Raw genomic sequence first — 13,337 nt, 5'->3', positions numbered from 1 at the left:
CTCCACCGCGTTGCCAAATCGTCGCTCACGCCCCGCTCTCGTAACAATACATTATTGCCTCCCTTGCTATGCCTCGTTCTGCGTTCTCTATCGCTGCTATCCTTCCCGCTCCGGCCCATACGTAACCGCGTCTCCTGTGCTCCCGTGCTCTGAATGCAATCCCCTTGTTCAATGTTCCTATCTCAATCGTGCGCGAACCTCCAGAGCTTCACGGACGCATCTAGAGCGACTGGCCCCCTGCGCCTCCGCGGGAGCCGCACAATCCGCGCTCCCACCCCACCCCTGCCCCCCCTCGGGGGAACCGACCTGCCCCATCTCCCTAGTCGCCGTGCTGACGGTGCCCGAACCTGCGAGCCCTTCCCCCTCCCCATCCTGTCTCCGTCTGGGCCATCGTCTTCGTCCGAGTCTTCGTCCGAGTCTTCACTCGAATCCGAGTCTCCCTCGCGCACGGCGGCGGCGGCACCCCCGAAGTGGCGGGAGCCGGCCACCGAGAGCGCGAGCGGGTGGAGCGGGTGGAAAGCCACCGAGCCCACCGCGTCTGTGAAGAACGGCACGCTATCATCAGCGGGGTCGGATCCCGTTCGCGAACCCGCCGCCTCTCAGGGAGACGCAGGGAAGCGGAAGGGAAGGGAGCGGGGAGCACGCACCGCCGTGCGCGTGGAACTGGAGCGCCGGGGTGCGCGCGCCTGCGTCCGCGGCGGTTTCGGGTTCAGTGAGGTCGAAGACGGAAATGCAGCCACGCTGCGTGCGTGCGTGTGTGAGTGCGTGCAGGGACGGTGCGCGTGGAAATGAGTTGCCGGCGGGAGTCGAGGCGCACGGCGCGAGGCGCGTTCATGTCCGCCGGGTGGGGTGGGGTGGGCGCGGGGCGCGGGGCGCGACCACGCAGCGAGGGCGTGTTGCACGCGTGGCGGACACGGGGGAAATGGCCGTGGGCGCGTGGTCGCGTCGAAGAGGGGGCGTGGAGTGCGCGTCGGTCAGTGTGACCGTGAAGGGGGACGAAGGCCGCGAGGAGCGGGGGATGGGGACTGACCTCGTCCCCAACGGCGAGCCGCGTGCCGCCTAGGTCGATGTCGAAGCGCAGACGCTGGTTCGTCTGCGTCTTCGCCTTCGTCTTCGCTGCGGGCGCGGAGCCTTTGGGCGCGGCGGACTTGTCGTAGAGCGCCACTGGGCGGGTGACGTCGCCGCGCAGGTCCCAGGCGTAGATGGTGTCCGTCCGCCGGAAGGACGCGTACAGCAGGTACGGCCGCGCTGGATTGAACGCGAGCTGTCACACGCGTCAGCGACATCAGAGCATGCGTCGTGTCGCCCAAACGGACCTGGGAGACACTCGCGCGGACGCCATATCCCGTGCCGGGGGCCGGGTGTGTGTCCTCTGCGCCGACGAGCATCACCGGTGCTTCTCCCGCCGCTTCTTGGAAAAGTGCGATGTTTGATGAGGTCGGCGCGGATGGGTTGAGCGTCCCTGCAGCGTACAGGTCCGACGACACGTCAGGGGCGAACGCGAGCGCAGACACGATCCCTGGCGCAGATGCGCGGGTGAGCAGGGACGCCTCGGCCTGGGACCGAGCAGGCGCACCTTTCAGACCGTCGCGGCTCTTTTTCGACGGCGTGATGTGCAAACGTGTGCCTTCGCCCGGACGGTGGACGTCGAAGACCTCTATCGCGTCCTCGAAGCCGCAATAGAGCCTGGCCAGTGCCGTCAGGTTACGTACGGCCGGGGAAACGGGAGTCGCGAGAACATATACGGACCTGCTAGCGGCCACGTTGAATGCCAGACTGTGGGGAGCGATCTGGCGTTCCCGGTGATCAACGATGCGATAGGACGCGCGGAGCTATAATGGGCGGGGTATTAATGGTACACGAAAGCCCGCGAAGAGACGAAAGGCGACTTGCCCTTCCATCAGAGGCGTCGAGTAGCTTCACAGGACACTCGCGGACCGATGCCACAAAACAGAAGGATGCAGGGTCGTGGATGGTAGCAGACGGGTACCACGCGAAGTCGAGTATGGGAGAAGGCTGCATGATCGATGCCGGCAGCGCGGCGTGTTTTGAGGCATCTGCGGTTATTCCGAGCAGCTCAGGAGGCCTGCATGAGGCTGGTCAGAACAGGCTATTAAGCAGTTCTGGAAGATGCTGATGCGACTTACAGCTGCAGGAACCTGAATGTCCTGTCTTCGCACTGTGCGAGGGCGGCCGAGCCGTCGGGACACCTATGAAAATATGTAACTGTGAGGGGATGCCGGAGAGCGACCTCTGTGCCGTGGATACCATTTGGCAAACCGAGCAAATATGGTATGATTATGTGCGTCGGGTTCTCCTGAGGTGTTTTCGGGGAACTGAGCAGAAAGCAGTTGGTGTGGTACTCGGCCCGTGTCATACACGGGCGGGGACCAGGCGAGGGCAATCTGCTCTTCGAGATTTTCTTCCATCGCAGTGGAAAAGTTTCTATGGAAGATATGTTGGTCAGAAGGAGCAGTTGAACACTGACGCTTAGCAAGAACATACCTGTTCAAGCAGGTTGTCAGATATTGATTGTTCAGTGAGATGATGCGCGCATTGTATGTTGAAATGAGAACGTGAACGATATCGATATCAGTACCGGCCCGCTGACCTGGAATCCTTGAGGAAGCTTCCTGCACGTGTACTATCGCGCACTATGACCACGCGAGGCGAGGGCTTGAGATGCAATATGAGCAAAAGGTGCGAATGTCATCGTCATTTAAAGCATCTAACGCGCGCTCAGCACCTATTATGGAACTTATGAATGTGGCTTACCTTCGGTCCTTACCACAAGCCACCTACAGAGTAAGTAGCGTGTTATGAGTGCGCGGTCTGAGTCAAGCAGCAACATATAGCCGCCCAAAGACGCGAGGCCCACATACCTCGGCGTCTAGCGCACTGCAGCCCTATCCTCGCCCCCGAGCTCTTGCTCCTCTCCGTCCTCCTTTCGTCCTACTCCCGACCATCACGATGAGCACCGTCGGAGCGTCCGCGCACGGCGCGCAAGCATTCGTCTCGCTCGACGATGTCGTGACCCGGATCACGACCACTCCCCCGACCGCGCAGCTCGCCCAGTTCCTCCGCACCTTCGCGCAGAAGGAGACCCGGGACGCCGTGCTCGCGAGCACGCTCGGCAGCGGCCAAGACCCGCTCGCCGTCCTCGACCCCGTGCGGAACACGCTCGGCTACCTCTTTATCCTGTGCGTCCTCCTCACCTTCCGCGAGTCGACTCGGGCTCACAGGCCGCGCCACCCCCCCACAGGTCCGCCCGATTGCAGGGCTCGACGCTGCCGTCGCCACCGCTCTCCGCCATCGAGGACTTCTGCAGCACCTTCGAGCCCGAGCAGGCGCGATTGGCCCCGGATCGCGGTACGTCGTGCGGGCGCGTGCGTGGTCTGGGTGGTCGGTGGCGCTGATTTGGAGCAGTGACTCTCCTCGCCAAGGGCATCCTGCGCGTGGCAGAACAGTCGGCGAACGTGAGTACCATCATCCTCATCGTTTTAGGAGGGTTGGAAGGCGTTCTGGGAGCGGGGAGGAAGGAAGTGGGGGAGACGCGGTTGTGGCGCAGCGCGAGACTGACGATGCTCTCTCCTTTCTTGATCTCCAGCCCAAGTATGCCATTCGATCACTAGCAAGCCTCGTCGCGCGGTACCCGCCGAGTCCCAGCTACCTCACAACGCTGCACCCAATCTTTGTCCGGGTGAGTGTCTCTCGATCTTTCTCCCTCCCCGCACACATGCATTCTGCTCCTAAGAGCCCGTCCGACTGCATACATCCACTCCTTCTACGCATACGTGCATGCACCCGGTTGGGACACTGATCATCCATTTCCTCCTTTAGGTTTGCGTAGCCACGGGCCACTATGCCTCCGCGCTGCCAGTGCTTTCGGTGCCGATCACGAACGTCGACACCTCGGTCTCCGACCTCACCTACAACGACCACCTCGTCTACCACTACGCAGGCGGCGTTGCGCTCGGTGCGCTCAAGCGATGGCGTGAAGCGGAAGAGTTCTTCGAGATCTGCGTGAGCGCGCCGGCGCAGGTCCCCGCCGCCATTCAGCTCGAGGCGTTCAAGAAGCTCGCGCTGGTGCAGCTGATCCAGTATGGCGAGGTAAGCTTCCCTTGTGGCCCGTGTATCCGTGGATGGAGGGACGTGGCGCAGAGGACGAAGGAGTGATGCGTGCCAGAGCACACCCCGTTTTGTGGCAGCAGGAGAGCGGGCTGGGCACAGGGCGGGGGCATGGAGCTGACCGAACGGTTTTCCGACAGACGGTTCCGCCACCAAAATACACGCTGCCCGCACTGGTGCGGATTTTCAAGAACACGTCGTACAACACGTTCATCAAGAACTACCCCTCTACGACGGCGGTGCTCCGAACGTGGGTGACGAAGGAGGCGGACATGCTCAACACGGTCTGTCGTCGTGCATCTGCGGCGCGATTGAGGGCGATGCTCATGAAGGATGCAGGACCAGAACACGGGCCTTGTGAACCAGGCGATTGAGCGAGCCCCTGTATGGCTGATCAAGAAGCTCACTGCGACGTACCTCACGCTTGGGTTGAGTGACATCAAGAAGCAAGCTGGCATCGAAACCGTGGAGCAGTGTAGGGAGACGATCTTGTCAATGGTAACTGTAGTCCTTGTGGATCCAGTGTGGTCTTCTGTTTTGCCGGCCTCCCGCAAGCAGATCTTCCCAACGGTGATCATTATCGGGCTCTGTGCTGACATGAGGTTTATTCTGCTGCAGATCGACGCGGGCGAGATCAACGGCAGCATCTCCGCGGACGACACTGTCACGTTCGCAGACCCTGTGCCCGAGTTCTCGAAGGACCAACTGGACCGATTGCTCGTGTCCGCACAGCACAACAGCGCGCTGTTGGCCGAGACGGAGCGTGCGCTGAACACGAGCAAGGAGTACCTGACGAAGGCGACGAAGGCGAAGGACGACTCCGGCTGGGGCGCGGACGAGGACATGTACGGGGCGAACTCGATGATGGGTGGATCTGGGCATGCGCCGTGGGCAGACGAAGTGTCGTTCGCGTGAGGTGCGAGGTGCGGTGAGGGATGGGGAGGGACGTCTGTTAGACCTGTAGCAATATCTGTACCATGTCGACGTGTGTATGATCCAATCCCAGCTTGGCTCTCCCTCGTCACCAATCTGACCCTGTTCCGTTCGTCTATCTTCGACTCGCGCTCGTCTGTTGGGCGATAACGGACGGCAGGTCTCTTTACGAGCTGCACCTCCCTCCGCGGATTGACTCCATCGACTGGCATATAAAGCGGATGGCTGCATTTAAAGCTGCCCCCTCCAAACTCTACTCGTCTGTTTTCCTCTGTGCTCCTTCGACACGCTTTCCTGCCTTGCGCTCGCAATACTTCGCAGGTTCAGCTGAAGCGCCTTGGTCTTTCGGATTCCACAGTGAGTCTAATTCCACATTCCGTTTGTTGCGGGGTGTGCTACTCGCCATGCGCTGTGTCGTGTATGTGGACTAGTGCGTGGAGGAAGAGCGGGCACGAGGCAGAGTGATATGTTCTGGCCAGGTCTCCCCTGGAAATAGGCATCCCCCCGGCAACCCATCATATCCCCGTTGGCAACCGTCTCCGGGTGCGTCGGTTGCCGCGGTGGTCTCCGCGGTCAGACACACGAGCTACTTAATTTTCGTTTATCGAGCAGGCCTCAGCAGTGGTTTAGTACGTCACTGGCGCAGAGTCGGGCGCGGGCGGCACTGTCCGCGGCGGCATTTGAGAGGGACGCCCGTCTTCGTCCGCGACGGCTTGAGCGTGGCCCCTCTCTCACGACTACGACAACGGTCGACGGACGCATCCTCCGCAAGATTGGGATCTCCAGTCTGCATCCGCAATCCACCCCGCCAGCTCGCCCCTCAGCCCCTCGCCGACTCGCAGCAGCCGCCCGCCAGCGCACACGCCCCATTTCGCGACTACAAATCGGTCTGGGCCACCGTCTAGCGTCTGATCACCACCTTGCCCACCTCGGGCCCATCCATCAAAAGACATCCCGTGCACACATTTAAGCCGCGAGCGTCCGGGCGGTCGACATGCACCACCGTGCCTACCCTGGCCTCGGGCACAGCCCACCGTCCTCGCCCTCGTTCTCGTCGCCCGTGCCCAACGCCGCCCACCCGCACAAGCACCCGCACCCGCCGACCTCGTATCCACACCCGCCGACCTTGAACCCGAACTCGACCGGCACGTCCTCAGCTCGGACGAGCAACGTCTTCAACCCGAAGATCATCGACGCCAGCATCCGCGACGTCACCGGCTGCCTCTCCGACGAGCACAAGGCCGACGTCCTGCTCTACGCCATGGCCCACCTCAACCTCGACCGGTCCGTCCCCGCCTTGCTTCCTTCGTTAAAACCCGCCGTGTCTAATACGTAGTTCATTTTCCGCGCGTGTATCCTACTCCGCGCCACAAACCCCGTGCCCGCGCCTATACACACCCGTTGTGCCCTCGCCCTGGGCAGGTCGCGGACACTGATAGAGAACGCAGTCCAGTCCTGCCTCTCGCTCTCCAAGTTACCGGCGGCGAACGCCGCAAAAGCGCGGTTGATCCGCGCAAAGGCCCGGCTCGCCGCCGGCATGCACGTCGGCGCGCACCAAGGTCAGTCTGGCCCGTTCTGGCCCGCCCCCGCCCCGGTCGCTCACGGATCGCGCCGCGCCGCGCCCGCTCTCCCCACAGACATCCTCGCCGCACTCGAGCTGCAGCCCCAGAACCCGGAGGCCTCGGCGCTCATGGCGCAGCACGTTGCCACGCCCGGCGAGGTCTGTCCTTCTCGTCGTTCCTTGTCGTTTGCCACGACGACACTGATTTTTCTGCGCCCCCCCCTCGCCCGCTTTCCCACTCCCCCGCCGCTCATGCCGTTGCGGTTCGCCTCGACCGCGATGCCGCACTCCACGAAGCCGCTCGTCAAGCCGGACACCACCCCCAAGTTCTCCACCGAGATATGGCGCGAAATCGCCCTCTGGCTCCCCCCGCGCGACCTCAAGGCCTTGCTTGGGGTCCCGCACGTCCTCTCCCGCATCGCCAGCGAACTCCTGTTCCAGAGGATCGACATGCACTTTTGTGAGCGGCTCCCGCATGATCGGGTCTCCTAAATTGATGCTGATTGTGTCCATCCCGCCCTGGCCTATCGTTCCTATCGTGCCCCCGCCTTCTCCGGCCCCCGGTCCCCCACGGCGCTGCAGCGTCGGAGAAGCGCGACTCCCAGCGGAGTGCGGACCTCCTCACACGGATTATCACCGATGCGACGTTTGCGAGCCATGTCCGGACCCTCCGCGTGTTCGTGCCCGGGCGTGAGACCTCTCCGATGACGTTCCACACCGGCATGCTCTCCAACGCGCTCCCGAAGCTCACCAACTTGCGCAACGTCCACTGCGGGATGCGCTGGAAGGACATGTTCGCCTTCCTGCGCGTGCTGGAGACCATCAGCCACCGCCTCACTGGCCTCTCGCTCATGTGCGTATCTCAGCTGTCTCTGGGCCGTTCGCTGACGGTCCTTACCCGCTATCTGCGCATCTAGGCCCTCAGACGGCACGGGCGAGCTGCGCTTCCCGCGGTTCAGGCATATCCAACAGTTCTCGTACCACAGCACCGGCGGCGCGACGGCGCAGGTGCACGCCTTCCTGGTGCAGAACAAGCCGTCGATCCGCTTCCTGTCGCTGCACAACCCGAACTGGGCGTTCCCCGCGGACGCGATCAGCATCCGGAACCTGACCCACCTCGACTTCCAGGGCCTCTTCCCCGTCGACTCCCGCGCGTTCACCGACGTCCTCCAGGGCGGCCTCCAGCTCGAGTCCCTCCGGCTCGAGTGCATCCTCGAGTGCACCGCGAGCCAGCAGTTCCGCGAGAACCCGAGCGCGCTCCCCTTCCTCCGCCACTTCGCGTTCGGCCTGCTCGACTACCGCGCCAGCGACTGCGACCTCTTCCCCGCGATCTCCGCCTTCCTCCGGGGCCGCACGAACCTGCGCTCGCTGCAGCTCACCGTCCCGAGCCCGGACTGGGCGCTGCAGCGCCTGGGGTACGACGCGTCCGTCTGGGGCGTGCTCCCGTCGCTGCTCAACCTCCGGAGCCTGACCGCGACGCTCCCGAAGGACGTCGCGCCCCCGGTCGCGATGTGGCTCGTCCCGCGGGGCGTGCAGGCGCTCTCGCTGCAGAACACCACGCCCGCGAACCCGTTCGAGTTCGTCTCGGTGCGTCCCCGCCGTCTCCTTCCCCTCGTTCGCGTTCCGCCGCTGACGCCGTCGCGGGTCCGTCTGCAGCAACTGCGCGCGGGCATGCCGCCGCAGCTGCGGTACATCGGCCTCTCGCAGTTCCGGGACGTGGAGGACGTGGCGCAGGTGGTGGAGCAGGGCTTCCCGATGGTCCGCGTCGCGCGGTTCGACGACGACTTCTACACCGTCTCGCGCCAGGGCGGGAAGACGGTGCTGGAGGAGTGGCCGAAGGGCCGGACGCTGTACAACGCGCGGGACTGGCTCGAGTGCTTCGGCTGCGCGGAGGCCGAGTGGCGGGACCCGACGCAGTTTCTGTAGTAGCTCGTCCTGTCGTTCGCTGTGGCCTTCCTGTGTATGTAGCTGTCCGGACCGCGGTGCGCGATCTGACTGGATTGCTTTCGATGTTTTGGGTACGCTCCGAGGGGGGTAGTGTCGGCTGTCCGTTCGCGATCGCCTAGACTTTTGCTTTCTACGCTTTTCTTCTTTCCCGTCTCTCGTGTATCATGCATGTATCATACATGTATCTATGCACACACGCCCCACGGCGACATGCCTCCGATCCACCTTTTCGTTCTCAACCCCCATGTCTCCAGGACAGGATTTCTCACTGTCTTCTCACCGACACAGCACCGCCGGACGAATTGCTCAGCCGCGTAGTCAGCGGCCCGACGCCCATCACGTGGGCCGACGCCTTGACGCCATCTCCCGCCCCGATGAGGTCACCTCAAAAGTCGGCCACCGACGACTCTGCCTCGCCCATCCCGAACACCTGAACCGCGACCGACGCGTATGCTCAGCCTGCTCGCGAACCTCTTCCGCGCACCCTCTCTCTCCTCCCGCGGCATCTCTCCCACACAGTTTCTCTCCACCATGTCCGGTGCGTCCGTGCCCTCCCGCCCTCCCGTCCCTACATCGCCCCCTGACATCCCCGCGCACGCACAGGCGAAGGCGCGCCGTCGGTCGCGACGTTCGCGTCCGGCTGCTTCTGGGGCACGGAGCACATCTTCCTCAAGCACTTCCCGCCCGCGCAGGGCAAGGGCGTCCTCCGCACCGCCGTCGGCTACACCGGCGGGCGCGCGGACGCGGCGAGCCCGGACTACCGCACGGTGTGCGCGGGCGCGACGGGCCACGCGGAGGCGGTCCGGGTCGAGTTCGACCCCGCGGTGGTGGGGTATGCGGAGCTCGTCGGTGCGTTCTCTCTCTCTCTTTCTAGGCGGGACTGGGGATGAAGAGGAGCTGACCGGCCGTGGCCCCCGCAGAGTTCTTCTACCGCACGCACGACCCGACGACGGCGAACCGGCAGGGCGGCGACGTGGGCACCCGTGCGTCTTCCTTCTTCTTACGTCCCACACATCTGCGTGCGTCGCTCACGCCGCGCGCAGAGTACCGGTCCGTGATCTTCTACAACACCCCGGAGCAGCTTGAGGTCGCGAAGCGGGTGACGGACGAAGTGCAGAGGAAGCACTTCGACCCCAAGGGTGCGTATATGCGTGTTGGGTTCCGTGCGACGCGGCTCGCTGACGCGCGCGGGGCAGGCAAGAAGATCGTGACGGAGATCGTCGAGGCGGGGACGTGGTGGGACGCGGAGGAGTACCACCAGAAGTACCTGTTCAAGAATCCGACGGGGTACCAGTGCCCGACGCACCGCCTGCACTGGTGAGCGAGTGGAGGGGGTCTTGGCTCGGATTGTGCGATTGGAGGTCGGCGTTGTACGAATGGATGTGTTTTCCCGCTCTCCAGACGGTTGAACTCCGCTGAGTATGCTTGGAGGGCAATACACGGTCGGAAGGCATGGCCATCGTCACAGAGATGTGGTCGAAGAGGAAAGTCGCGCAGCAGAAACAAGAGTGCGACAGTTCTAGAAGTACATACGCACGAGTCCTCCTCTCCTCCCAACATCACCCATCCGTGGACATCGACAGTGCCTCCTCGCCCTCAGCCTGCCCCTCTTTCTTCGCCTGCTCAGCGAGACGCACCCTGCACGGGGACGAGCGTGAGCGCATGCGGCGCATCAGGCAGGCAAGCAACACACCTGTTCCGAGCCAGCAGCACCCGCACCGTCGTCTCCCTCTCGCGCGCCGTCAGGCTCTCCCAGTTCGCGATGCGAGAGAGCGTCTGCAGCACGTCGGTCTCAGCGCCGGCTTCCCGCGCACATCCACCTGCGGCCAGCGAGCGAGCGACGCACCCCGTCCGAGTTGACGACCACGGGCCCGAGCTTGTCGAACCTGAACGTCTGCCCGCCGTTCACGACCGGCTGCTGCACCTCCGGAACCTCCGGCTCCTCCTCAGCGGGGGTCGGCGCGGGCAGCGCGAGGGGTGCGCTCTTCGTATCCGTCGGGTCGGCCATCGCTACGCAGTGTGGGCGAGGGTCATGGCAGCGAGGGGAGCGACGAGACGGACGTCCGGGCGCGACGGCCTTTCGCGACTGTTCCAGCTTTCCGGGGCGGTGGGCCGGACGACGGGCCGCCTCCCACAAAGTTTTCTCTCGACGACCGTTCTCAGTCCGACTCACACCTTCGCACTCGCACTGCACAAGAACGTGTCGCAAAGCCCGACGGAACGCTTCAATTGCCCGGAAATTGACTCTGCACTACTGCTACATACACAAAATCCGAGACTCCAGATCGAGTGGGGTGACGCCTCAGCCGTTGTCTCAGCCCGTCCCTTTGCATGTAACAAGGTGGGTAGCCGGACGAGCGATGTCAACGCCGGCGCCCACGAGTGGGCGCCGTGCTCATCTCGCTGCTTGCGGTCTCGTCAGCGGCGTCATGATCGTGGAAGAATCGAGGGAAACAGGAGGCGCGGGGTGCGAGGTTTATATCGTGGCTGGCAGTTTTCCCACGCACGGACCCCGCATTCGTCGAGGGTTCGATCCCGGGCGGGACACATCGATGTTATATCTCCTGCGTGGCAAATGGCCGGTGTTGGGAAGTCAAAGAGTGATATTGTCACCGACAACGCACGTCGACGAAATCCAGGGCACTACCAAATATTTAAACCTCGAATCCAACCACCACTAATGTCCGCCAGAAACAGAAAGCAAAATAAGAAACGGGTAGCGAAGGGGAAGATCCTTGTGCTAGTAAAAGCGAAGGTAAATCCGAAAGCAAAGACATAGGCATCCCTCCCGATTTCAACCGGGATGAGGGGAGCTTCGTCGCTGCGCAGGCGGCAGCGCTGTCGGGGAGGGCCGTTGTGGATTAGAACCCGGTGTCGGCGGCGAAGGTGATCGTGACGGGGCTGCCTGTCGCGGTCGACGAGACTACGGTACCGGCGGCGGCGGTAGTGCTGACGGCGCCAGCCGTCGCGGTCGACGAGACGATGGTACCAGCGGCGGAGGTCGTGGAGCCCGGGCCCGCTGTCGTCGTGCTGACCGCGCCCGGCGAGACCGTGGAGGTGGAGACACTGCCGACGAGAGCGGTCGACGTCGAGACGCTCTCGGGCGACGCGGTGGAAGTTGAGACTGCCCCCACGCTCGTCGTGGATGTCTTGACGTTGACGGTGCTTGTCGTGACCCCACCGACGACAGTGCTCGTAGTGACGCCGCGGACGACCGTGCTTGTAGTGACCCCGCCAGTGACCGTGCTTGTAGTGACCCCACCAACGACCGTGCTCGTGGTGACCCCGCCAATGACCGTGCTCGTGGTTACTCCACCGATAACCGTGCTTGTCGTCACTCCTCCGACGACTGTGCTGGTCGTAACCCCGCCGCCAACGAACGTGACTGTCGTGGGCTCCGTCCCGTCCGCCGTTGTGCCGCCAATGAAGGTGATCGTCGTCGGGTCGGCCTCAGCCACCTTCGTGACGGTGCTGGGCTCCGTAGCGTCCGCCGTCGTGCCACCGACGAACGTGATGGTCGTGGGCTTCGTCTCGCCTGCCGTTGTGCCCCCGATGAAGGTGACGGTCGTGGGCTCCGTCTCGTCCGCCGTCGTGCCGCCAATGAAGGTGATCGTCGTGGGCTTCGTCTCGCCTGCCGTTGTGCCCCCGATGAAGGTGACGGTCGTGGGCGCACCGCCGATGGAGGTCGTGATGGTGGTCACATCGCGGGCGTCGACGTTGGCGGGGGCGGCCGAGGCTGTGGGGAAACGAAGGCAGCAGAGTCAGCACTGAGAGGGCGGAGGGCAGCAGGCAGTGGGAAGCGAGGGTGGAGAGCCTACCTTGGCCAATGGCGACCGCAGCGAGGACGATGTTGAGTGTAGAAGTTCGCGCAGGTTCGGGGAAGGGAAAACGAAGCTTGATTAGCGCTGTATGCGCGCGCGCTGTAAATAGTACATGACAATAACAAAGACCTAAGAGTATCGTAAGGCGTGATAGACTGAACTAAGAGATAAGGAACTACAAAGGTATCATCCGAACGCATAGCGTAATCTAATCTAATCGTAGCCGGCGCTTCCGCGCGTATCTTCAACACTCCCCCTCAACTCGGCGTCTGAGAGGATCCCGAGTTGCCGCCGCAGCATGTGGAAGCGGTCGCGTGGAAGCGGCTTCGTGAACATGTCCGCGACATTGTCCTCCGTAGGTACGTGCTTCAGTTTGATAGTACCGGCTTCTACGCATTCGCGAATAAAGTGATGCCGGATGTCGATATGCTTGGTACGCGCGTGATGCACGTTGTTCTTGGAGAGCGCGATGGCTGAGAGATTGTCCGCATTGAGGTCCGTCGCGTCCTCCTGCTTCAGATACAGCGCCGCGAGAAGTGCGCGCATCCAGATCGTGTGTCGCGCGCAGTACGACACCGCCATGTACTCCGCCTCCGTCGACGATAGCGCTACTACCGCTTGCTTCTTCGAGCTCCACGCGACAAGTCCACCGGCGATCAGAAACGCGTATCCGGAGATTGATCGCCGGTCCACCGGATTAGCGCCCCAGTCCGCGTCGGTGTACCCTTCGAGGCGCAAGTGCTGGTACGCCACTTTCGTTACCAGCTCCCCCTGCGCGTGGTAAGTGATACCGTAGTCGAGTGTCCCCTTGATGTAGCGGAAGACGTGCTTGAGGGCCGTCCAATGCACTGGGCCGGGGCGCGAGCAGAATTGGGACAGCGCCTGTACGGCGTACGCGAGATCCGGTCGCGTGCCGAGTGCCGCGTACATCAAGGTACCGATCGCTG

The 13,337-nt window shown here is 63.2% G+C and overlaps 6 protein-coding genes across 6 annotated transcripts; 3 read left to right on the top strand and 3 right to left on the bottom strand.

Moving 5' to 3' along the window:
- Positions 1–182: 182 nt before the first annotated feature.
- Positions 183–2,429, bottom strand: BXZ73DRAFT_82628 (uncharacterized protein; the record flags this gene model as incomplete). The annotated part of the gene is made up of 8 exons (XM_048023749.1): positions 183–538; positions 648–741; positions 1,031–1,264; positions 1,317–1,686; positions 1,750–1,832; positions 1,939–2,086; positions 2,148–2,210; positions 2,281–2,429. The coding sequence occupies 8 exons, from the start codon at positions 2,427–2,429 to the stop codon at positions 183–185; spliced, it is 1,497 nt and encodes a 498-aa protein (XP_047871550.1).
- Positions 2,430–2,970: 541 nt separating this feature from the next.
- BXZ73DRAFT_93323 (uncharacterized protein) lies at positions 2,971–5,043 on the top strand (the record flags this gene model as incomplete). Its single annotated transcript, XM_048026635.1, has 8 exons — positions 2,971–3,200; positions 3,263–3,369; positions 3,427–3,476; positions 3,608–3,700; positions 3,841–4,110; positions 4,269–4,412; positions 4,468–4,626; positions 4,747–5,043. 8 exons carry the CDS (start codon positions 2,971–2,973, stop codon positions 5,041–5,043), a joined length of 1,350 nt encoding a protein of 449 aa, XP_047871549.1.
- Positions 5,044–6,055: 1,012 nt separating this feature from the next.
- BXZ73DRAFT_93322 (uncharacterized protein) lies at positions 6,056–8,548 on the top strand (the record flags this gene model as incomplete). The annotated part of the gene is made up of 8 exons (XM_048026634.1): positions 6,056–6,168; positions 6,229–6,345; positions 6,484–6,620; positions 6,699–6,781; positions 6,920–7,082; positions 7,205–7,475; positions 7,540–8,209; positions 8,279–8,548. 8 exons carry the CDS (start codon positions 6,056–6,058, stop codon positions 8,546–8,548), a joined length of 1,824 nt encoding a protein of 607 aa, XP_047871548.1.
- A 471-nt stretch (positions 8,549–9,019) lies between these two features.
- On the top strand, positions 9,020–9,890 carry BXZ73DRAFT_93321 (peptide methionine sulfoxide reductase; the record flags this gene model as incomplete). Its single annotated transcript, XM_048026633.1, has 5 exons — positions 9,020–9,107; positions 9,173–9,418; positions 9,490–9,552; positions 9,613–9,708; positions 9,766–9,890. The coding sequence occupies 5 exons, from the start codon at positions 9,020–9,022 to the stop codon at positions 9,888–9,890; spliced, it is 618 nt and encodes a 205-aa protein (XP_047871547.1).
- Positions 9,891–10,128: 238 nt separating this feature from the next.
- BXZ73DRAFT_107819 (uncharacterized protein) lies at positions 10,129–10,577 on the bottom strand (the record flags this gene model as incomplete). Its single annotated transcript, XM_048017009.1, has 3 exons — positions 10,129–10,207; positions 10,263–10,345; positions 10,416–10,577. 3 exons carry the CDS (start codon positions 10,575–10,577, stop codon positions 10,129–10,131), a joined length of 324 nt encoding a protein of 107 aa, XP_047871546.1.
- Positions 10,578–11,430: 853 nt separating this feature from the next.
- On the bottom strand, positions 11,431–12,305 carry BXZ73DRAFT_82624 (uncharacterized protein; the record flags this gene model as incomplete). The annotated part of the gene is made up of 1 exon (XM_048023748.1): positions 11,431–12,305. A coding segment is annotated over one exon (875 nt), but the record flags the coding sequence as incomplete, so codon positions are not given.
- Between the last annotated feature and the right edge of the window lie 1,032 nt (positions 12,306–13,337).

This window comes from Epithele typhae (genome assembly GCF_022376455.1).
Source record: "Epithele typhae strain CBS 203.58 chromosome Unknown BXZ73scaffold_126, whole genome shotgun sequence".
Lineage (NCBI taxonomy): Eukaryota > Fungi > Basidiomycota > Agaricomycetes > Polyporales > Epitheliaceae > Epithele > Epithele typhae.
The sequence above is the reverse complement of the archived record's forward strand: the minus strand, read 5'-3'. Positions and strand labels throughout refer to the sequence as shown.